The sequence below is a fragment of the Lagopus muta genome, chromosome 4 (genome assembly GCF_023343835.1).
Source record: "Lagopus muta isolate bLagMut1 chromosome 4, bLagMut1 primary, whole genome shotgun sequence".
Taxonomy (NCBI): domain Eukaryota; kingdom Metazoa; phylum Chordata; class Aves; order Galliformes; family Phasianidae; genus Lagopus; species Lagopus muta.
Window position 1 is genome coordinate 66066304 of NC_064436.1, and position 23844 is coordinate 66090147.

The 23844-nt window shown below is 42.4% G+C and overlaps 2 protein-coding genes across 3 annotated transcripts in view; one reads left to right on the plus strand and one right to left on the minus strand.

Moving 5' to 3' along the window:
- The first annotated feature begins 173 nt into the window (after window positions 1–173).
- Window positions 174–8347, plus strand: LOC125692077 (octopamine receptor-like). Of its 2 annotated transcripts, XM_048942181.1 has the most exons (7): window positions 174–223; window positions 856–1014; window positions 1773–1954; window positions 3133–3235; window positions 3338–3623; window positions 5821–5997; window positions 6584–8347. In XM_048942181.1, the coding sequence occupies exons 4-7, from the start codon at window positions 3211–3213 to the stop codon at window positions 7260–7262; spliced, it is 1167 nt and encodes a 388-aa protein (XP_048798138.1). In that variant the 5' UTR covers window positions 174–223; window positions 856–1014; window positions 1773–1954; window positions 3133–3210; the 3' UTR covers window positions 7263–8347. The 2 variants fall into 2 exon arrangements, with proteins under 2 accessions (XP_048798138.1, XP_048798139.1); XM_048942182.1 differs by lacking the exons at window positions 174–223; window positions 3133–3235 and having other exon boundaries at window positions 669–1014.
- A 127-nt stretch (window positions 8348–8474) lies between these two features.
- The window catches only part of EIF2AK3 (eukaryotic translation initiation factor 2 alpha kinase 3), a 41379-nt gene continuing 26009 nt past the window's right edge, over window positions 8475–23844 (minus strand). The window contains exons 5-17 of the mRNA XM_048942163.1: window positions 23503–23737; window positions 23046–23208; window positions 21995–22132; window positions 21365–21487; window positions 20990–21210; window positions 20550–20662; window positions 19382–19504; window positions 18067–18216; window positions 16282–17068; window positions 13288–13455; window positions 12661–12762; window positions 10734–10796; window positions 8475–9315 (exon numbers count right to left, since the gene is read on the minus strand). Of these exons, the coding sequence (XP_048798120.1) occupies window positions 9139–9315; window positions 10734–10796; window positions 12661–12762; window positions 13288–13455; window positions 16282–17068; window positions 18067–18216; window positions 19382–19504; window positions 20550–20662; window positions 20990–21210; window positions 21365–21487; window positions 21995–22132; window positions 23046–23208; window positions 23503–23737 (2563 nt within the window). The 3' untranslated portion in view covers window positions 8475–9138. The remainder of the gene's footprint in view (window positions 9316–10733; window positions 10797–12660; window positions 12763–13287; window positions 13456–16281; window positions 17069–18066; window positions 18217–19381; window positions 19505–20549; window positions 20663–20989; window positions 21211–21364; window positions 21488–21994; window positions 22133–23045; window positions 23209–23502; window positions 23738–23844) is intronic.

Below are 23844 nucleotides of genomic sequence, written 5' to 3' on the forward strand. Positions count from 1 at the left end.
CAGAGAGTGATCTGCTATTTCTGAAGCAACAAACCCGACGTAAAACACTCCAGACTCCCTCATCCAAAAAAAAAAAAAAAAAAAAAAAACCAAAAACCAAAACAAAACCAAACCATTCGTTTTGCAGACGAGGGACCCGAGGGGTGGAGGCTCTGGGAGGCGGGGCGGGGCGGGGCGGCCGAGGTCTCCCGAGGGATTGGGGCCGGGGCACCGCCTGCTGCCGGTAAGTGCAGCCCGGCTGGGGGCAACGGGAGACCCCGGCACTGAGCCGGGAGTGCTGGCTGTGCCTCCCCGAGCTCTCGCTGCTGGGGGTTTTCTACGCGGGTTGGGGCTTTGCGTGCTCGGGGGTGGGGACTTTGTACCCGCAGGGATGCGCAGCTCGCCCGTGGGGATTCCGCACCCCCCAGGATATGGGGTTTTGAATCCCGGGGGATGGCGTTTTGAACTCCTGCATCACGGGGTTTTGCATCCCGGGGGCTGCGGGTTTGCATCTCGGGTGCAGGCAGCCGCAGGGTTGGGGATCTGCAGCCCCCACGGTTGGGGTTTTGCACCCCCACCACACGGGGTTTTGCATCCCGGGGGCTGCGGGTTTGCATCTTGGGTGCTGGTATCCCCGGGGTTGGGGGGTCTGAACCCAACATCTTGAAGATCTGTAGCCCCAGCGGTTGCTGTTTTGCAGCCCTGGGGTTGTGAGCTCGCATCCCTGCAGGTTGAGGTTCACACCTTGGCTTTTGGGGTTTTGCACCCCCGACACCTGTGGGCTCTCTCACCCTCACACTGCAGGTTTAAGTTTGCCCTGAGTTTTACTGCTTCCTGCCAGCTCTTCGGAGAAGAGCAGCAGACTCACTTCTGCAGGGTTTGATGCACGGCGGTGGAGCAGACGATGCTCGCATGCAGCCCAACTCCAAGCACTGAGTGGGAATGGACTGTGGTGTCCTGCATGCTGCATCCCACTGCTGCTCTATGATGCTGCTGTGATGCTTCACCCAGCTGTGGCCGTGGTCAGGTTTGAAGGTAAGGATCGTGCTTGCTGCTGGTGTGTTTCCAGACCTGCTCTAGAGTTATTCTGCGCTGATTTGGGGGTGGGAAGAAATCATCTTTCGTACTAAAAATGCTACTCTGCAGATGGAAAAGGAGAGAGTAGTGCTGGGCAGTGCTTGCTGGTGCAGCCGTCTTTTAGGCATGCTTTATATACCTGAAAAGCTTTGTGGGTCCCTTCCAACTCAGGATATTCTGTGGTTCACTGCTTTACAGGTGGGAGCACAGTGGGGAGGCATAGCTGCATGTTGTCCTGTGCTTTTCCTTGGTTAGCAGGGTTTGGCAGCAAAGTACATCTCTTGGAAGGATGGCCCATCCTGTTTTGTCCCAGAAGTTTTAAGATTATTGCTTTTCTGCATTAACAAGGCTCCAGGTGACTCAGGAGAAGCATTTCTTAGCAAGCAAGAAAGAAGTTGCTGGCTAATCTGTGTAACACAGTGTGCAGACGCGCTTCCAGGACTCTGTGGGGATGCTTGAAATGCAGCCAGGAGCAGCAGGACCCTGTTGTCTGCACCCTGATTCAGCCCTGAAGTTTCAAGCATCCAACAACCTTCTTTTTGCTGAGTATTTCTTGCTGGAGAAATGGCATAGAAGGCCAGATGAGGAGCGCCTGGTTTCCAGCTGCTCAGTGTGTCTTTGTGTCATAACAAAACAATAATACGCGTGTTTCTTCGATGCTTTGTGAATGTGGACATGTTTGTCACCTCTGTTTGAGCACTGTTGTGTCCTTCTAGATGTATCCTGCATTATAAGCAGCTTGCTGTTAGAATTCTCACTAGGAAAGACCTTCGAAGCCAGCCTGTACAAGTAACTAAGGTGGTACTCGAGCATCATAGAGAGACTGCAAAGACAGACTTCTTCTCCTTGAAGTTTGAATGCAGCACGTGCTCACAGATCATCACCAGAGCAGCTGTGTGTAAGTGATGATCTGCTTTGTACAAATGCTTACCGAAGAATCACGTGGGCATGTGTGATGGGCAGATGTGACTGCTAAGCCCGTGTTTGTGTCACATCTAAACACCTCAGGCAGCAAACACAGCGCTCCCATCTATAATTATTCAGGTGCAAAGGAAAAACAGGAGAAAAACTTGAAATTGAGTGAGATCTGAGTTTTCTGTGTCTTGGGAGCCCATCTTAACGCTGTGAGGCCTGACCCAAAAAATTGCAGAAAAGCTTTTATGAGGCTCAGTGACAGAGCATTAAATGGTAGGAGAAATTTAGCTGTGAAGTGGCAGACTTCAGTGATGATGCAAGGGAAGGAACCTGATTGCTTCCTACCTTTGTGTGTGCAGCAGTGGGCTCTGAGCTGAGCACTGCCGTTCAGGAAGGAGATCTTTAGATCATGAACAGGTCATCTTAGTGCTAAGTGCCAATCAAAAGCAGCAAACAGCATTAGGAATTGCAGCGAGGAGGGATCAGAGACAAAACGGGGAACATCATTATGTCATTATATAAATCCACAGTACTTTCACTTCTTGGAAATTGTTTGCAGGTTTGGTTTATCACAGTGTTAGAGGAGCTGCAGGGGTGTCCAGGAGCCTGAAATTGCTTCTGTATGAGGAATAAGCAAGTTGTTGAGGGCTCTTCATGCTGACCAAGCGGTTATGAGGGTGCTGGGGAGTGTGACAGACATTAAATGGCCCATCACTGGCATATTGGGTCATGGGGACATTTATCCTGACCCACTGAGGAGCTGGGAGCATCCCTGCTGTGCTCAGAAGGGAACACAAGTCTGCTGCACCCAAGGCTCTAAATTAGTTGCTTGCCATAAGGATTACTGGCAGCTCTGATTGCGATTCAGAGCATGGGATGGAGCTGCCTACTGTTCTCTACCTGTAGGAGAAAAATCATACCTTCAGAGCCTCAAAAACAAACAGGACAATCCAGGCTATGTTATAAACTATGGATTATGAAAGCACCCAGCCTGGGTTAGCAGTCTCACCTGGTCTGTGGATAGCATGAGGTGATCCCAAGGATGTATTTTGAGGCTACGGCTTCTTGCTAAGTGGGACTTAGCAGAGCTGCTTTAATTTGGCTTACAGTTGTTTGCTTGAGTTCCCTCTCTTCTCAGCACTCTTCACTTGTCCTTCACAGGAGAGGTTTTAATTGCCAGGGAGAACTTCAGCCAGCACAGCACGTTGTACCAGACGCTTCTGAGCTGATGACCATGGGATGGTGATGGCAGAGGCACAGCAGGGTGTGTGGATTTTCCTTGAAGCCAGCAGAACATAAATGTTTTCTGTACTTCCTTTCACCGTGCTTTGAAGTGTTAATATTTCCCCCTTTTTCTCTCTTTCAGCTCTTAACGGTGGGAAGATGCTGATGGACAAAAACGAGTCGTGGCTCTCTAATTTCTCTTCTACGTCATCCTTTGTGAAAGGAGCTGGCAGATGGGCAGGGATCGGCCTCCAGGAGGTGGCCATCGGGCTCGTACTGACCCTCATTGACTTGGTCACACTCCTGGGAAATACAGTAGTCTTTATTTGCCCGGTGGTGGAAAAGAGGCTGCGGACTGTCACCTACATGTTTATCATGTCTTTGGCCATGGCAGACTTCCTTGTGGCTTGCCTTGTCATGCCGTTCAGGTAAGAAGAGCTCGCCCAAGATCTGAATGCTGGGTCAGTGATTACAGATGTTTCTGTGCCTCAGTTTCCTGACCCAAACCTGTTAGTGAGGTTTCTTTTGTCATGAATGGAGAGTTTTTTCTCTTGCTGGCTATGGAAGGGCTACAGGGTGATGGAGGCAGTCTGAACGTTGCTGAATGTTTTGGCAGCATTTGGAGGATGAGAGGTGGGGACAACCCCTGGTGTGTCATCATTAACTGCAATGACTGCGTGGGGGCCACTAACGTTTCAAAGGTAGAGCAAATCACGGAGGATATTCTCCCCTCATCTCTCCCAGTCTGTTGAAATCAGCACAGTGAAATTATGTGCAGTTGGTTTTATACCGCTTTAACCTTCTGCTTTATCTTCTGGTAGTGGGAGGGAGAAGTAAAAATAACCCTTACATCTTTACTTGTGTAAGAAAACTTAACGATTTCAGATCAGTGGACTTGCTAGGCTATCACAATGGTGTTGTTCTTCATATTCATGGCAAAACACTGAATTTTCATTGTTCCTTCTGGCTCAGCCAATGCTGAGTGGGGTTTGTTGGGAAGATTGGTGACCTTTCAAGACAGATCATTTGCTTACATCAACAGACAAGAAACGCTGCAGTGTGCAGTGGGAAATCAAATGTGATTCACTGAGTCTGGGGAATTGTTTTACACATATTACCATGCAAATTGATAACTGTCACTTATCGAAACAAAGGCCATCTCCTCCTCACTCTGTACAAAAGTAAGGATTTTGCTTGAGTAGAAGTAGGGTAATTTATGCTCACCCCATATTTAATGAAGGAAGTGGTGGAGTCCCATCCCTGGAGGTATTAAAGATGTGTGGATGTGGCTTGAAGGACATGGTTTGGTGCTGGGACTTGGTAATCTCAAAGATCTTTCCCAACCTGGAAGATCCTATGGTTCTATGAAACCAAGGCAACTTGTGGGCTCTGCTGTCTCATGCTGCAGAGTGGCCATAAGTCTGTGTGCGGCAGATGGCTGCACTGCATTCAGTGCTCTTGGAGCTGGATAAAGCAGCTGCAGTCTCTTACCCCAGGGACTTGGTTACAGCTTAGCTGTAGGATGACCTAACTTGCTCGTACCCCATTGAAGTCACTGGGAATGAGGCAGACCTCACCAGGAGATTCATTTTGCTGATGGTTCTCAGCTGCACATCCACGTAGCTTTTCCAAATTGCAGTTTGCTCCTCAGCAGGCATGGCAGCACATGTCAAAAGGAAGGAAAAGAGCTGGAGCCCTTCAACAGCACTGTGCTCTGCTAATGCACTCAGAGCAGTTATCGTGCTTTGAAACAACCTTTCCCAGTAGTTTTAATGAACTGCTGCTAATTAAATGCAGAGCAGGCGTTGATTCCTGGCTCCTGACATCATGTTGGCTGTTTCTGCCAACCTAAGAGCCCACCTAAGGGCACTGCAGTGCTGTTGCTCTGCTTCCACTGTATTTGACCGTAAAGCTGTGAAGTTAGAGGATAATTAAAGCTCTGCAGGAACAGATTGTTACTCAGCTCTCCACATCAAATCCACACAATGGTTGTTTCAGCAGCACTCCAGGAGCTACAGAGAAGGGAAGCAAATTGCATCTAGCTGAATGCTATAGGAACACGCATCAGCTTTCCTACAGCTGCCATATGTTCCTTCCATCGCTGCTCACTTCTTACAGGCCCCTCTGACTTTGCTGGGAATGATTTTGGCATAATGCCTGCTTTTTGCTGGTGTGTTCCCTTGGTTGAGGCGTTTCTGGGCTATATAAGGTACAAGCTACATAGGCTTCCTCCTAGCCTCTACTCTTTTAACCCAAGAGTTGAAAAGTGGGCACCTTCCACACCTTAGGAACCGAGGAGGATTGATAAAGGTCAGTGCTTCAAAGGGCACTGGAAAAAGCGGTGATGAACAAAGCTGTGCAGACGTAAATGCGAGGAACTCTGGGAACAGAGCACTTCTTACAACACAAGCAGGGAGGATGGGCTTGATCTTCTTCAGCCTCGTTCTATGCATGGGTTGATGCCTTGGATTGCTCTTGGAGGGCTAATCTCTGGTGTGTAACTGACCTTAACTTTGCTGTGCACTCCTCTTGAGCACCTCCGTGTGAAAAACATTATTTCAGTGCAATCCTGAAATACGTTAAATCAGCCTTTCCAGCTTTGGTTTCTACCCATTTCTCTTGCAGCATCATTTACGAGGTGACGGGGATGTGGTTATTCGGGAAGCTGTTCTGCAAGGTCTGGATCTCCTTTGATGTCATGTTCTGCACCGCTTCCATTGTCACTCTGTGCTTTATCAGCTTGGACAGATACTGCTCTGTGGTGACCCCATCTCACTATTCCAGAAGGATGTCCCGTGGCAGGTGAGTGCAGTTGCTCCTCATTCCAGCTCCCTCCAAATTTTCACTTGGCCACAGCCTGTAGCAAGCAGGGCCCAAATAAGCTGTTGGCATTTTCTGCCCCAAATCAGAACTGTGTGAGAAAAGAAACTTTGCTCCATTTGAAGTTTTGCAGAGTGTTCCTCCTGTCAAGGTTTCATGTGAAACACTGAAGTGAGGACTGCAGGGTGGAGAAGGTTGTCTGAGGGTAATGGCTGGAAGCTAATACTGAAACCAAGCAGAAAAATCTGCCTGCTGTTACTTTAAATATTAATAACAATCCTTTGTAAAACCTTTCTTCTTGTTTTGTTTTTTTTCTCCCACCTGGCTCAGAGCACCTCTTACACTGACCCCAATTCTGCAAGCCACAGATCCTAGTACTCAGTTATTAGAGCTGTTCACGTATAGACTTATTGTACTCCAGCTTGTTCTGTGCTCAGTGGTTTCTCAAAGCCCTCTGGGACTACTGAACAGTGATATCCCACAAATGTTACCATGGGGATTGAATTGTACTGGATGTTCTCAGCTCAAAGTAACTCAGACCCTCTCTCCTCTCCCCATCCTTTGGCAGATGCGTTGTGATGACCTGCACAGTCTGGGTATACTCCTCCCTTATTTCCTTCCTTCCCGTCATGAAGGGCTGGAATGAGATCCCCGGGGTGGATTTCGATGCAGGCACAGAATGTATCTTCGTCACCAACTGGATTTTTGCCATCGTAGCATCTGCTCTTGCGTTTTTCGTCCCCTTCATGGTCATGTGCAGTATGTACTTCTTCATCTATCGAGCTTCCCGGCTCAAGGCCACTCGTATCGTGTCTCAGACCCTGGACATCCACTACCACCCTAACAGCAAGCGGCAGAACCACCTGCAGCTGGAGAACAAGGCCACACGGACCATCAGCATCATCATTTCTGTCTTTGTGCTGTGTTGGCTGCCGTACTTTGTCCTGAACGTGTGGCTTGCTGCCAGGGGCAGCAACTCCGCAAGCACAGTCCTGGTTGAAACCTTCAAGATCATCACTTGGTTGGGGTACTGCAATTCCACTATCAACCCCATGCTCTATGCTTTCCTCAACAGGGACTTCCAGCGGGCCCTGAGGAAGCTGCTCATCTGCAGGCACAGGTCTCAGGTGGACATTGGAGAAGACATGGTTTCCATAGCCACCTTCACCAAGACTGCTCCAGACTTGGACTACAGCATTACAGTGCCAGTGCCCAGTGATGCCCAGCAGGGCAAGCCCAAGCAGTAGAGTCCAGAACCAGTTACTGGAGGAGGTGGACACGGTCTTGAATGTTCTGTACCTAATGGAAGAATAACTGTCTTGAAAACAGGGGAAGAAGGGACTGGAATGTGACAGCTGGGGGCATATGGTTAAAATGCAATTATACCACAGTTCTATGAACAAGAACCAGTTTGCTACAGCAAATGGAGCAAATTCCTTCCTGGGTAATTATTTTTTAAAATGAGTGCTTCCTAAGACAAATTCAATCTTCATGCTAGAGAAATATTTCGGTATAACATCAACTTGACTTCCTCTGTATACATCGTGGTCACTTCCTACAGCTTACGTTGAAACAATCTCTCTGATCCAGCAATTATAGCTCTTGCACTTTACATTATAAATTTAACCAGTTTTAGTAGTGCACCTGTGTCATTCTGCAAAGGGGAGGTGATGGGAAGGATGTGGCCAAAGAGCAAAGTTGGTGTTCAATAAAGGCAGCACGGGGCTCAGCTGCACGCTCTCTGCACTCTGAGCTGCAGCTTACAGGTGCCCAACACCAGCAAAGTTACTTGCCTGTAATACACTGTGAAGTCTGTGCAGCTCTGCCACGAGCTGAGCTGTACAGCACTGATGGAGCACACACTTGTAAAAATGCTGAGATACCTCATGCGTTGCTTCCTGCTCTGTCTGTATCTCATTTCCTTGCAGCACTGGGCAAGTACAGGACAAGAAAGTAAACCAGTTACAGATACAGACTAGCTGCCAGTTCCAGCTGCATGAGACTGCCACCTGCAGCACACAGCTGCAGGTTTTGAACAGAAGCCACTACTACTGTTTTAAATAAAAAAGTTTATTAAATCATTTAGACTTTAAATAAGTCACAATAATTAATGCGCTCAGCGATTATAGCGAGTGCATTCTGTACACCACCAACCCAAATGGATTGATTCTGTATTTTATAAATAAAAATTAACATATTTACAATGAGAAATAAAAGCACGGCATTAGGCAGTTAAATTAGCAGATTACACAAATGCCTACCAGTTGATTTTTCTTTTTAAAGTACAAATCTACAAGATTACATACGACACGTATGACTTCATTAGGTTTAAATTGTCAGAATCACAACATTTTTGTACATAATTTTTTATTATGGCTCTTCCAACTGTTGTCTATAAGCCCTCTTTTAATAGCAAAAAGCTCCTTTCCCTTCCCTACAGGTTTATCTGTATAAAATGCATTCCCTAAGATCTACTACAGTGTAGAAATATGAAAAACTTTCCTGTAAAGATTGGCTATGAAGAGTGACAGTATGTACAGCTGTGGTAATTTTTTTGCTTTAAAAATAGTGCAGATTCCCAGTTTACCTACCAGAGACAAAAAATGGAGTCATCATTTTGTGGTTTTTCTTCTGTTTTTCTTTTCCCAAATCATCTTCATTTCACCGAAGAGCAAGTGATTCAGATCTACACTCACTAGGCTTAGAGACTGTAATTTGCTCTATAAAAATACAGTATTTTAATTCTATTTACATGTTACAGGTCTCTCACTTACCCAGCAAGCAGACATATACAAGCTTCAGGAACAACAAAAAAAAGGGTATAAAAAAAAATCTTCCAGAAATCCCAACCCCCCAGAAAGAGATAAAGGAGCACAACATTGGTAAGCACAGTCGCTGATCCCACCTGCCAAGGAGAGTTCAGATAAACAAAATGGAATGTGGAAAGTGTGGCTTTCGTTGGCTGTCAAAGTAAACAAAACTCCATCCAACATCTTAAACATTGGCTATGGCAAAAGAAAGCATAAGTAAACATTTCCAAGATAGACATTCTGCATCATAGGATCCTTCTGATGAACAATCCCTTGAAAACCTGCTGAGTGGAAGAAGTGATCCTGAGGATAATTATTTGCTTGGTTGTCTTGAATGCTTGTTTCCTGATAGACTCATTGTCCGTGACCTCTGCCTCAGCACTGGTTTGGCTGGGAGTTCCAGGTCCTCAAATACAGGATTTTCTATGATTGCAGCCGCCTCTGGTCTTTCAGTGGGACTCGGAGAGAGCATGTCCTTCACCATGATGTACTGAAAGAAAGCACGAGACGTGCTGCTCAAACCAATTCATACCTTCATTCCTATTTATTTACACCCATTTATTTATTTACACCCAGGAGGGGAGTAAACTCTTCAAAAGGGCTGACAACAGCAGGACTAGGGGAAATGGTTTTAAGTTGAAGGAGGGAAGATTTAGGTTAGATGTTAGGAGGAAGTTCTTTACTAGGAGAGTGGTTAGGCCCTGGAACGGGCTGCCCAGGGAGGTTGTGGATGCCCCGTCCTTGGACGTGTTTAAGGCCAGGTTGGACGGGGTCCTGGGCAACCTGATCTGAATGTGTATGTTTGGTGGCCCTGCTAGGCAGGGGGGTTGGAACTACATGATCCTTGGGGTCCCTTCCAACCCGGGTGATTCTGTGATTCTGTGATTTAATGCTCTGATTTCGTGTCAGTATAAACAACCACCTCCTTAGTAATCTGGGCATTACTGCTTTGGCACAGAAGTCAGGAGGGATTTAAATGTTGGAAAATACAGCACTGTAATTTATTCCTTAAATTGTTTTTACTATCAAGGACAACAATCAATTTGGCAAACCAAAACTGGCCCAAGATTCAATGGAGTTGTAAAACATTTATAAGATTTGAAATCATAAGAATTTTAAAATATTTTAAGTGTCATTCATGAGTAATTTTGAGCTTCACATTTAATCACCATGTTTAAAGCAATGCAGTAATTTTTGATGGTGATGGCTTTCCTTTAAGTATGAGAACAGTCTGAAGGTTTATCTCAGTTACTTAGCAGAACATCTTTATTAGTGAAAAACAATGTCCTGTTCCAACTGAGCACAGCACATCCCATTGGTCCTGTCACTTGGCAGCTGTAAAACCAGCAGGGAAGCTCTCATTTAGCTACTGGTCTGAAGTACCATGAAAACCCAAAAGCATCTCAGCTTTTTACTGGAGGGCTTCTGTACATCACCTCCTCCTTATCTGACAGTGTATAGCTCTAAGGATGACCAATTCAGTATATGGTTTTCTACTTGAGAGATGCAATTCCTGGAGCTAGATCCCATGCAGCCACAATTCTACACCATGCTACCACACTGTCTCCACTTCTACCTGTCTACAACTCTGCATGTTCTCTTTGTGAATATGGATTTGCTGCAAGAACTCATGGCAAGAAGTATGCAACATAAATGACATCAAGTGCCAAAGGGAAGCTGAGTAACACTGTGTAGTTACTGGAGATAAACCCTGTGACAGAAGTATCAATGTCCACAATATTATAACTTTGAAACACTGTAAAGTACATCACGGATAGAGAAATGTGTCTTAATAGCAAAGTTGATGGGGTTGGTACTTTGTTTTTGTTTGTTTGTTTTCTTTTTTACTTGCACAGCAATTGGAAAGCAAAGAAAAAAGCTACAGTTATTAGCAGGAGACATACTTACCTCTTGTGCATATTTCTGAGTGAACAACGTTGGAAAGTTCAGATTTCTAACATCGCTCAGGGTCTGCAGAAACATTAAGAAAAAGATGAAGCTTTTCCAAAACACCATTTAACACTATTATTCTTATTTTTTTAACCTATGCAAACAAATCAGCCTAATGAAGAAAAGCTGTATTTTTCAGTTTTGTTTTAGAGGTTAAGATCACAACGTACTTTAATGGCTAAGTTGCTTGTTCCCTAGGCACGCAGCTCAGTCACTGCACCTTCTATAAAGAGCACATTGGCTCCACCTAGTGACAGTTCCCCCCCAAAACTACAATACTGCAAAACTTTGAGCACAAAATACAAGAATTCTGAAGTTAAAACACACCCATTATTACTCCACTCAAAGTACAAACTAACCAGCTAATAGTGATGGGCAACAGTCAAACCCCAGTTCATGAGAATTGGAGTTTATTACAGAAAACTGCTGCAAACAGTGCTTTCCTCTACCAAGTCAGGCTGCATTTAGTGATCTGTTTTCAAACATCTAATTTGGAAATGAAGGGTACTGTCACAGGGTAACTACTAACAGCCTGTGACAGTGGCAGGTCTCATATTCTCCTTATGGGTATTCTTCAGTCCTTGGTCACAGACTCCTAGAATTTACTGGGCTCATAGATCAGACAGGGCATTCTTTGCTTCAGCACATAGCAGTAAAGACTGGCCAATGAAAACATCAGTGTAACAAGCTGGAAGCAAATATTACAGAAGCCAAGCTCCAGAATAGACAATAAATGGCTGGAAGTTCTTTTTGATTTTATCAAAAAGAGTTTAAATAAATCAGGGAAAGTTAGGGCAACCTTCTTACCCTCCTTCTAAGAATCAAAATTCCTGGGGTATTGAGTTAGATTTAGGATTCACTCTGATTACCTGCTTTGCCTCTGTACTCAGAATAGAAACAGGAAGGGCAAAGCTTGTAATCAGTCATGCAGGAGACCTAAAAACCAAGGAGAGTTATTAGGTGTAAGTGTCAGTAAAACTAATTTCATTTAGGGAATCTGAAATTGGTTTTAGGGCAAGCGGTTCAGATTCAGCACTGTTATTCCTCCTCCAGACCATGCTCTTATTCATTAAAAAAAAACAACAAAAACCAGGAAGCAAGACCAGAATAAGCAAAGTATCTGGCCAGCCTGCACTCACAGCATGATTTTAACTTCTCTGCTAAGCAATCCATCTTCACACGAGCATTTCAAAGCACTAAACATACTGATTTGATAAATACAGGTTGTGACAACTCTCATTCTTGTGTAGGTCATTGGTCACCATGTGCAAGAGAAAAAACCTTCTGGCTGTAGCTCTTGCTCTTCTCTATGGACTTTTTCCTGATTTCATGCATCTTAACAGCAAGGAACATACATCAAAACTTCAAATTCACATTGGATTCAATGAAAATCACCTATTACAGGGAACATGGTGCTTCACACTGAGCGGGAATTACTGCTAAGATTTTATTATTAGAAAATAAACAACAATTTTTCACTTTTTTCATTAAAGAAATGCACTGGAAATGCAAAAAGAAGAAATAGTGAAAATGCACAGCATGGCTCCAGTTCCTGAATGAAGAATGAGTTGGTAGGCTTGTAGTTGCAACACTCATTTTTTGCTTAAGATCTCAGATATCTCAGTTCAGTATTTCCTCTTACTTGGCACCACAACAGAGAATGTTTGTAAAGAAACTGCAGCCTCAATTCAACTGCACATATAAGGAAGGCTGCAATTCATTTCCAGTGATTCAGGGAATCTGGACAAGGCTGATAAAGATTCCATGTTCCCAATTCCAAGGCTTTTTTAAAGCTGAGAAGAACCTCTTGCAAGTGTCTTACGAAGCAATTCTTTTGAAGAAGTGATCAAGCAGAGGCTAACCCTTGCTGCTGCACCATACCTACCTTGACTCTCTCCATCTGTGTGCTGAAAGGGTAAAGCAGCTCGAAGAGGATCAGTCCCAAAGAGAATATATCCACTTTGTGAGAATAGGTGTTCCCACAGATCTGAAAATTCAGAATTCAGGTGAGGTCAGCCAGTTTGGTCACAGGATTACGTACAGTGTAATCAAACAACTTCCCACACAGGGGAGTGATCAGCTCTGTGCAGAGCAGAAAAGCACAGAACAGGTGCTAACTGTAACAGCCTTCTGACACATCAAACTTGAGCAAGTGTGAGTAAACAACTCCTATCATCAGCTCCCCTTTGCAGACCTAGCCACGTTTCAACTGAAACCTCCTGAAGAATACCACGTTCTTTATTGACTTGAATATTACACAGCCTAATACATTAAGAGCAAGATAAATCAGTGCACCAAAGAACAGGTCACCAACCCTTTTTTGTGTTTGTTTTTGCTATTTTATGTTTAAAATATTCATTTTGGAATTCAGTTTAGCTCAAAACTCTACTTCGATGAGAAACAACGTAAACCTGATTGTAACAGTTTACTAGAAAGACTACTTGATCCTTGAGCTCCCAGGAATTCAAGTGTCTTCAAGGTGGTGCTGGAAATAGTTTGAGAGAACACAAACCTGTTCTGGGCTCATGTAGAGTTTGGTCCCTACTTGTCCTGTGTGTCTGGCATAAGCTGGCATTGGGGTGAGTACCAATTCCTCCTCCTCATCTTGGTCCATAGCAGTTACCAGTCCAAAATCCCCAACCTTTACTACATCATCCATTGTGAAAAATATATTGGAAGGCTGGGAAAACAAACAGGTGGAAAGAAAAAAGCACATTATAAACAAGTCTGTGTTTTGGCAGATTGTGGGGAATGGCACAGGTAAGCTATCTTAACTCTCCAAACATATGGCACATTCACATCACGTGTTACAGATCTGACTGAAGTTTTCTTGTTGTTTTTTTAATTCCAATCTCTGAGTATTACACTCATTCACAGTATTATTAACCAGTGTGTGGTACAACACCTTATCTTATCAATAAAAGTAGACCTTGTTCCTAGATTTCCAGTCTGCAGTCAGCTTTGCATAGTTTAACTGTGGGATAACCGTTTCTGTAACAGTGCTTAAGAACTCCACAGTTCCCAAGAATTCCTATTTCAAAGTCCATCCAATTTCCTCAGTTAAAAGCAAACCCACTCTGTGCCAGAAAAGACAGAAGAAAAGGCTACTAGTTTTCATAAGCATGTAGAAACACAACTATTTGCTTATTGCTGAGCTACTGAGGTATCTAACTTGTTAGTTTCACATTACTCATAGCCTGCCTGTAAAACTGCCACCTGAGCCAGGTCTTATCACCCACTGTACTTTTCAGGACTGAATGTCCTTTGGAGTCACAGCTCATTTAGTGCACAAAAGCTACTACCCTGTTAAGCCTGTTTTGGGAAAGCCTTCTCAAGTTGTTCAACCAAGTAAATAAAATACAACCTCACGTTCAAATAGTTGCTAACACTGACCTTAAGATGTTCCAACAAAACTCCATGCAAATGATAAGAGTGAATCAGCTTCAAGACCACCTATCTAAGCTTTATTGAACAGCAAACTAAGAGTCTGCAGAGGGTTACAACAGACAGTACTGTTAAGAAATGTGTTAATTAATAACATGTAGCAACATATTGACATAATGATTAAATTGCTTCTCTGGTCATTTCCTTCAGCACTCAAGATTTTTCAGATAATGGCTCAAAGTAATAGCTTAATGCTGGATGGGTTCATGAGCTTTTTCTAACTTTGGTTATCTTTTTGTGTTACTGAACTTGAATCCCCTTTAACTGCCACGTCCAAGACGGTATTTTCATGTTCTGCTTCTACTGCTACCAGATGATTACTGAGGAGCTACAAGAATGGTTGTAAGCATTTCAGTGCTTTCTACACTGAGATAGGCAACAATGCCTCCTCAAGTAACAGGTACTGCATCTCCATTTGACAAAAGCAAAGGAGTCAATCCCTCACAGCTTAGAAGAGCAAGACTAACTTCAGCTGGGCCCTTTAACTAAATTCTGGTACTGTGTAACAAATACTAACGCTCCCAGAGCTACAACTTCCATCAAGACTAGGCACAGACGAAGCAAAATGAAAGGAAGACACAAAAGTCTTGCTTGACTTCAGTCATCTTCAACATCAAAGGTAAAAACAACCACAGCCTTTCCCATGCTGTACAGCGCTCACTTCCAGAATTAACAGCCTGGATGTTATCAGACATTAAAAGATCATGAATCCCCCAGAAATTTGCTTTTGGAGAGTCAGCACTGACTCAACATTCAACTCCAGAACAGTTCACATTTCAATCCTAGAGCAGTAACATAGAACTTACATTCTCCCAAACCAGGATTAACACTGCTGCTGTCCTGCAGTATTTCTATGGAAAACAGAAGATGTATACCAGAATTATCTGCTTCACTTGAAAGGACAGAACAGGTTTCAAAATAGCTTTCTTTGCCATACAGCTCAGCAATGAAGAAACCTGTATAAAGTTCCTGAACTACAAATGCCATAAAAAAATGCCATAAACTAAAAAAGCCATAAAAATGTATGGGGTACAAAAAGTCTTGCTGTAAAAAAAAACAAACCTGCAGTAATGAATAGTTAATTTTTACTTCCTGGAGCACTACAACTCCAAATTGTTATACAGATGTGAATTCAGCTTTTTTAACATCCATCCTGAGGTCAGTGATAGGTAGTTAACTATCTTAGTGAGACTCTCCTACTGGGGCCGCTCAGCCTACAGTAGAGGAGGCTCAGAAGGATCTCAGTGTCCACAAATCCCTGTAGGAAAGTGCAAGAGGACAGAGACAGGCTTTGTTCAGTGTTGTCCAGGCATAACCCAAAGCCCAGGAGCTCTCCCAGCACATCAGGCAGCACTGCTGTGCTAGGCTGGAGCACTGGCACAGGGACCAGAGAGTGGGAGTTTACTCCAAATCTGGGTTTTTCTTCAAAATTTGCCTGGATGTGGGCCTAGGCATCCTGCTCTGAGTGTTCCTGCTAGGGCTGGGCTGGGCCAGAAGGACTCAGAGGTCCCTGCCAGCCTCATCCGTTCTGTTGTTTCCTTCCAATACTGCACTACTCACATTAAAAACAAAACAAAACAACAACAACAAAAACCACCACACCACCTACCTGTAGCAGCACATGATCTGCCAGCTTAAAGCAGAACTTGACACAGATGAACACTCTGGCACTGCTGTTAGGAGCAGTCAAATGTGTAACTGCTAACACCCAAGCTAGCAATGCCATTTGAGTCAGTCCACATGTTTCAGGAATTTTACAACAGTAGAGCAGAAACAGTTCAAGTTACAACAACTCCAAAGAAAATCTCATAATCTCATGGTAGTAAATGAGAAAAATGTTGGTGTATAGGACACTGCCAGCATGGGAAATCATAGAATCACAAGGTTGGAAACGACCTACAAGATCATCTAGTCCAACCGTCTCCTAATCACCATTGCCACCACTAGCTCTAAAATAAATATAAATAAAGGAATTTAAACCACAATTTGGAAACTTCAGACATTTGATCACGACCATGCCAACAGATAAAAACATTTCCAATAGTATCCTAGGAATACAAACCTTAAGATCCCTGTGCATTAATCCTTTACTATGCAGAAAATCAACTGCTTCAGCTATCTGCAGAAATATCTGCAGACACTCTGTCCTTTCCCTCTCCTCTATTATGCATCGTCTGCTCATCCAGTCTTTAAGGTTCTCTTTCCTGCAGAGCTGCATTTGGATGTAAAGATACACCTTTGGAGAGGTGGGCTTGACTTTTTCTGTAGTATTTTTAGAAAGGTCCAGGCTTAAACTTGTTGGCCTTGGTGGAGAAACAGATAGGGGACTTCCTGAAGATTTCTTGTTACCAGGTTCCTTTGTACTTGTTGGCTTGTCCTCAGAAAGACTTTCATCACACGAAGCATCAATTTTATCTTCCTTACTAGAAGCATTTCCACAACCAGAATCCTCGAACACAATAGAGGAGGAGGTCCCTTCCCTCAGCTGTACCACAGGAACAGCTGGAAGACAGACTTCCAGGGAGTGATCCAACTCGGAGTGACCCAGCCCATTACTGTTGATAGTACTGTCTTCTACATCACAGCCCGTAAGAACGCTGTCCTGAAGGTTTAACAGTGGATCTGCTGACTGGTGCAAGTCCCTGTTGTCTGAAGCAAAAAATTCCAGAGGAGAGAACTCACTTTCAGATGAATCAGACTGACCACGTGGTATTCCCACAGAGAAAGACCTTCCCTTCTCCGATGAAGTAGCAATAACTTCAATGTGGTCCTTTGTAGAAAATGGCTCTGTTCTGATCTTGAATGATGGGACGTCCATTGGACTGGGAGAACTGAGTGGCCAATCGGTGCTAGGAAAACAAAATGAAGAGGTCAGTACTACAGAACTTCATCCCACTAGAATGCATTTTCAGAAGACTTTTTCTGAAAACAAAGTTCTGGCAAAACAGGAAATAACTATCCCTGTGTGGGAGCCACTAACAAGCAGGATTTGTCACCTATTTTTCTCAGCAAGTACAATATCTTCTAATTGAGACAAGAATGTTTGGATAGCATCTCCCAAATGAGAAAAGAAAAATAGCAAGCTCTACTGCCAAGTTCCCAATGTGCAATCAGGCTCAACTTCAGCTCAAACAAACCTCATTCCTTTAGAGCAAGCATTGACATGACTATTTAAAGTGCCTGTAAGAATTACAGCTGTGAAATGTTAATTTAGTACCTAAAATACAAAATCTGCTGTATCCTAAGAATTAGAATAGGCATGTTAAGATGTTATTATGAGACTACTAAATAGTGGATCATAAGAATATTAGGTCCCATTCTCTCTTGCCACTTTTAAATGTTGTTAACATACACCCACCTTTTCTGTACAACTAACACCTACCTTATCTAATTTTTCATTTTTAACCTAATTCTACCAAGCTTTATAACTCATCAGATTGATAAGATCTCACAGATTTATGCTGAAATAAATTAATTGAAGTACTGAATCAGAGCTATCAAAACTAAGATAGACAATAAAAAAAGGACAGTTGTGGAAAGGAACAGAGAGAACAGAGCTGTTAAAGGTTAAAACCAAATCACAGTAGTAAACAGTGCTCTGATGTTCCTCAAGATTCCCAGTTAGGGAAGTGATGTTAAGAATTACAAGATGTTTCTGAAGCTTAAAGAAGGTCCTTAAAGAGGACCCAGAAATTAAGAAATGCCAGGCATGAATGTGATACATTTGTATCTTGTTGAACTGACAGTTTGACAGTCAATAACTACTTCTTTCCTAGTTCATCTTCCAGTTCCCCTGTTCTGTTGGCATACAACCTCAAGTTCAACTGATCAAACACCCACAGGTTACCTTTCATCCTTTAACCACTGTTCATCCATCTTTTCCTGCCATCCCTCAGGTGGAGCTTCCAGCCACGCGTTGAAGTACCGGACAATACCTGGATGCTCAAGTTTAGCCAATGCCTTCACCTCCCTCATCACCTTCTCACGTGCCAGTTCCCTAGGATTTGGGGTGAGAAGAAAAACAGTGACATGGTTACATAAAGCAATAGCACAGCACAGAAAATTCTGCAAAAGAATTTAACCAATGTTAGCCATGTGTAAGCCAGGCTCGCAGTATCACTCTTCACCCCAAAGAAGACCTTTTTCAAACTCCCCACAGTAATTCCCTTATGTTAGAAGCATGGAGGAGCAGAGTGCTCCTAACAGCTAAGCATTTATTCACCTTTTTTCAAATAATTACAGGCAACAAAACTGAAAAGAAAGGTGCATCTTGTTCTCAACTGTTTACAAGGACAGAAAACAGAAATCCACTAGACAGCAATATTCTACAGGGATGTAGAAGACACTGGCACACAGACAGATAGAAATACCTTCGTGTTTCTTTTTTAATTGGCACAACATAAAGACCATCTTCATTCTACGGACCTCTTGTTAAGACCATAACACTCCATCAAATGAAGTTTAATGGTTTTATTCAAATGATTTGGATATGCCTGGAAAAGGCTACCTTAAATTTCTGAACAAAACCTTTTATCTTAAGTAATCACGTTTATTTAACACATTCAAAAAATAGTAATTCTAGATTTCACAGCTTTACCCCCCTCCCACTACTGGCCTGCCTGTTTGCTGTTCTAACTTGAGATTTCCAGAAGCAGTGTCTCCCATCTCCCACTAAAAGGAAGTTCTGTGTAGGATAATTCAGCATCAAGGCTTGACCACCTATGACTGAAAGAAAAGGTAGGGGTTGTGGGACCGGAGAATGAAACACACGGATAAATGGAGTCAAAAAAGCAGGAGAGGAAAGGGGATGAGAAAGAAAGGATGGAATAGGAAAGGTAAGGAAAGAAAGGAGAGAAGCAAATTAACAGTGCTACAAATAACTAGTGCTGTTACTAAAGGCTCAATTCATCAAGGAAATCAATGGAGTTTCCATGTAGCTGCAGCATCCTCATAAGGGTCCTGCTATGTTATTAGCTTAGCCAAACAGGTCACCCTTCTGCTGTGAATACATATGCCAAATTCCTGATGCCAAAATTAAATCAGCCCGCCCATTAAAAAGTATGTCATTCATCCTAATGCAGAACCTGGGCAATCAGTTCAGGAACTGTGTAAGATCCTGCCAGTCACTAATTTTTCTAGTTCTCAGCAAACTCAGTCAGTACCTGTTTGGCAAACGGATCCTTTTGATAGCATAGTTGCAGTCATCCACTTTATTTTTGGCTTCAAAAACGACTCCAAAACCTCCACGGCCCAGACACTGAATTGGTTCAAAATCTGTCAGATATCTGGGAGGAGAGGGATGTGAATAAGGGACAGAAGAATGGATGGAGAAAAATACATTAGCAAGAATAGACATAAATGAAGGCTGTGATGTTTTGTTTTTTGTTTGTTTTTGTTTTTGTCAGGGGAAGGGGTTTAAGTGTTAAATAATTCTGTACAGGCAAAATGTGCTGAACGACTTCAAGCATTTCTCCTCTTCCTCCTCTGCTCACCCACCCACTGAGGCAATCAGATGGTTACCTACTTAGGAAACCGACAGGCGCTGATTATGCATTTATTCAGCGTCTATCACATCCTCAGCAAGACTCCTCACACGTGCATCTGAGTGCATCTGACAAACTGAAGAAGCCTTGCAGAGTGCCAGGTTTTATGACTACAGGATCACAGACCACAGATATTTCAGTTAAATTCCCGTGCCCAATTCAGGTGGTGATAGATGAGTATTTTCCAAATCATGACGTGCTTTTAACCCCACCACAAGTAAGTATTTCTGCTACTACCCTGAGCACATCTTCTGAATTATCACTTCTTAAATCTCACTATCTTTCTTCTTCATTTTAAATAGTCCATCTCCTATTTTTGGCAAATTAGGAATGGTCACATTTTCTCCTATTACTGACATGCCCCTATAGACCCATTTTAAACTACCCTTTCCTAATAAGCAACAAAGGTTTCTTCCGTATTTACTCTGCTTGTTCTGTAGCATACATCAAACATATTTCCACCTGCAATTTCCATGTTCTAATCCAGAAGCACAGAAACAGACAGAATGAGAACATTAAGAATCAATCCTTCATTTCACCTATCAGCAGGAAGTATTTGAGCAACATTCCCAAGCAGAGGTCCTGTGCTGGCTCTGAGGGACTCTTAGACTAATCATAACAGCAATCTCCAATTGATAATGGGGCAACAGGGTTCTTTTTCACTGTTCTGTGGAGTAGGGGAACTACAGGTAAGTAAGAACTAATGACCATCAACTCTTTTTTGCAGACAGCATTAGTTTTCACACCGACTAAAAACTCTGCATGAGCAGTACTGAACTGAATTCACCTTGATACATATCCAGAGCTCTTGACATCACTCCAGCTGGTGTCCTTAACATCTCCACATGCAGGTTCATATTTGCTATCAGTCTGACACTGTGTTTCAGATTCCTTCCGCAGCTAACATGGTGACCAAAACAAGAACAAAAACAAAAATTCAAGTCCTAAGTACTTGAGATCAGTTTGTACCTGCAGATAAGGCATTCCATTATTTCAGTGTAAGCATCTCCAAAGTAATCAGATATGGTTGAAGCAATGCTAGCTGAAGCAGATAAGCAAATTGTGCGTGGCAGCTGACAGCCTTCACAGATAGATTAAATAATGCATTTAGGCTACGTTATCTCATAAATTATTAACACCACACAGAGCAGAATCAAAACCAAAAGAAAAAGGCTAGAATAAGACCTTCTGTATCTGGGATTGAGGGAAAAAAAATAAAATACTCACTCTGCTGTAGGGATGGGGATGGAAAAGTTTGCGTACAATAAAGGTCGTGGCCACGATGCAAAATAGAATGGTGCCAACGATTTCTTTCCACCAGTGAAGCAGAAGAACAGGATCTTTTTTGCGAATGTTTTTGTAATTCATGTCATCAAAAAACCTAACAGTGATCTGGGTGCTACGTTTATTTCTCTCTCTTTTGTAGTAGGGTAAGTAATATCCGTTATCTGCATATAGAAGACAAAAAGGGCACAGATTTGTTTGTTACACAACTACAAAGCCAATGTTTCTCATAAATAAGCCTTCTCAATAGACACTGGGTGTTGTGAGCACACTTTGTTTTTGTTGTGTAACACTTCAAAATTCAGAAGGTCAACCTACCATATGGGTACTGCAGGACTGAAAGTGCTCCATTGCTGTATTCTTCATGAGAGTACTTGTCATTGCTGAGACACTTATCAAATTCATCTGACCCCACCAACACTGGAGTCCTGGAAGGAGAATCTAAGCAAAGAAGAGACAACTTTCTGAGATGGATGATTATTAACAAGATTCTGCCCTTGGATGACTTTCATGAGAACTCCAATTGCATTATCTTAGAAAACATGAGGTTGCCATAAGGACCAAAATTAATGCAAGGAAACACAAAGGAGGTAAAAATCAAGAGAGGTAACCACCGCTGAACACTACTTTCCAGCCTAAATGCTACTTTCCAGCCTACATACTATTTTGGACAAGTCAACTAACTTCATATTCACATCATGCAAAAAAAATTCTTCTTCTGGTAAAACAACTGTTTTAGAAGACCAACACTGCATCACTTTAGAAGACCCCATCAAATCCACAGAGTCACTTACAATTCAAATACCTCATTAAAAAAAAAAAAGAATTAATAGAGCACAGATGTTCCCAACTGTAAACTCATTCAGGAACTAGTAGACTAGCTTGAAAATTATCAGAAAGATGCTCTTAGGTCAAAGACAATAAATGAGACTCTGAGTTGTTACTTACGGATTAAGGGTTTCCATTTAATTTTGGGGAGGGGAATAATTGCATTATCATTCCTGGATTCCAGAGCCTTTGGGCTGGTTGGGAATTTTTCAGAAATTCTGACTGATGACTGCAGATACAGCTGGCCCCTGTACATACCTGAGAAACAAAAGCAATAATAATATAATAAATAATAATTCAGACTTGGTTTCCTTCATTCTCAGACTCAAATCATCCAGTTAAGATGTATGGTTTAGAATACTTTTAAAAGCATTTCTCTATATTCTGAGAATCTGAGATATTGACTGATTGAATTCAAATAGAACACATTCCCTTTGCTCTAGAAAAGCATGAGATCAGAACATCTTCAAAAAATTGCCACCAGTTCTGAAGAGTTACCAAGCATCTTGGGCTTAGCCTAAGTAAGATTTCCTTCAAACTTCCCACCCTTGTTAATGCTGGTGAACACTATTCTTCAACACTGCTAACAGGAAGGCTGAAAGTATCTGTGTAACCATTAATAAGAAAGGCTTCAAGAAAGAGGCTAAGGGAAAAAAAAAAAGTCCTTGAAAACCAAAGCACATCTTCCATACAGAGACAGACAGATAGCTGAGAAGAAGGGCCTGGAGCCACTATTTCAAACTGTCACAAATCACATCAAATTAATTCTAATAGCTGGATAAAAACCTCAATCACATATGAGCTTAACTGAAATATCTTCATGGTAAGTTACTGCAGTCAGTGCAGAGGAAAAAAAATAATGTGAAACGTTAGAGGACTAGAGGGAGATATTTCTTACAGCTTTCTGAGCAATAAGACTGCATTGTTAACTATAAACCTACCTCTAAAAGTTTCAAGATTTGCAATCATGTGCAAAGTACTGCACCTATAAAGCAGTAAATAGAATAGAGTACAATGTTTTAAAACCTATTTCTTCTTGGTCAAAACACAACATCATTTATTTACCACTTTAGGCCAAATAGTCATAAAAATTAATTCTACCAGTATGGAAAGATCTGCTTCACTAAAAGCTCACAGAAAACGACGATGTTTACAACAGCTGGTGCCTCACCCAAATAGACACTGGATTCCGTGGCCCCTCTGGCAGCTTCCACAAGATCCTCCTCATCTTCCAACACTTCACTGTTTGTGGTGTAACTTGTGTCATCAAACAGACTGATTGGAATTACCTTGCCATCCTTAACCAGCCATGCAGAAGCAATTGGAGTGCAAAACTGAAGAAGACAGAGATAACAAGGAAATTAATGTCATATTAATTAGATGTTATGTAAGAGATCAAGTGCTTGAATACCTCAGTTTGGTTCATGTAACAGATGTAGCAGCTCAAAAACACAACATCAGTAAAATAACTTCCAAAAAGGTGGGTTTTTTTGTTTTGTTTTGTTTTTTTTTTTGTTTTTTTTTTTTAAACACAGAGACAGCATCTAAAACCCAGGATGAAAGACATCAACAATGAAGCTGCATATCTTCTACAACTGTAACATTTATTATTCTGTTTCTTCCCACACCTGGTATTCCCATTCGAGATGTCCTCCTCGTCTGTTAAAAGCCATAACCTTCCAGTCAGCCACTGAGACTTTTATCACTGTATCTGTCATCATTGCCTCCTGCTCATCCACATCTGAAATTATTTTTGTTTCTTCTTTGTTCACATGCAATTTAAAATTGCTCTCAATGTATCCTGCTCTATTTTCTATGTCTGGGACATAATGCAGCTCAAAGTGACCAACACTGAAATTCCACCTAAAAGAAAAAGAGAAAAAAAAATATCTGTAAAAGTTAGTTATATATTCTAAGCAAGTACCATACCCTCAATTCAAAGACTCTTAAACTGAATTACCTGTATTTGG

Excerpts from the sequence above, each read along its gene's own strand:
- LOC125692077 (XM_048942181.1), top strand. The coding sequence starts at position 3,211 with ATGGTGATGGCAGAGGCACAGCAGG. Across the intron at positions 3,236-3,337 it reads GATGGCAGAGGCACAGCAGG|CTCTTAACGGTGGGAAGATG; the intron begins GTGTGTGGATTT and ends TCTCTCTTTCAG. Across the intron at positions 5,998-6,583 it reads AGAAGGATGTCCCGTGGCAG|ATGCGTTGTGATGACCTGCA; the intron begins GTGAGTGCAGTT and ends ATCCTTTGGCAG.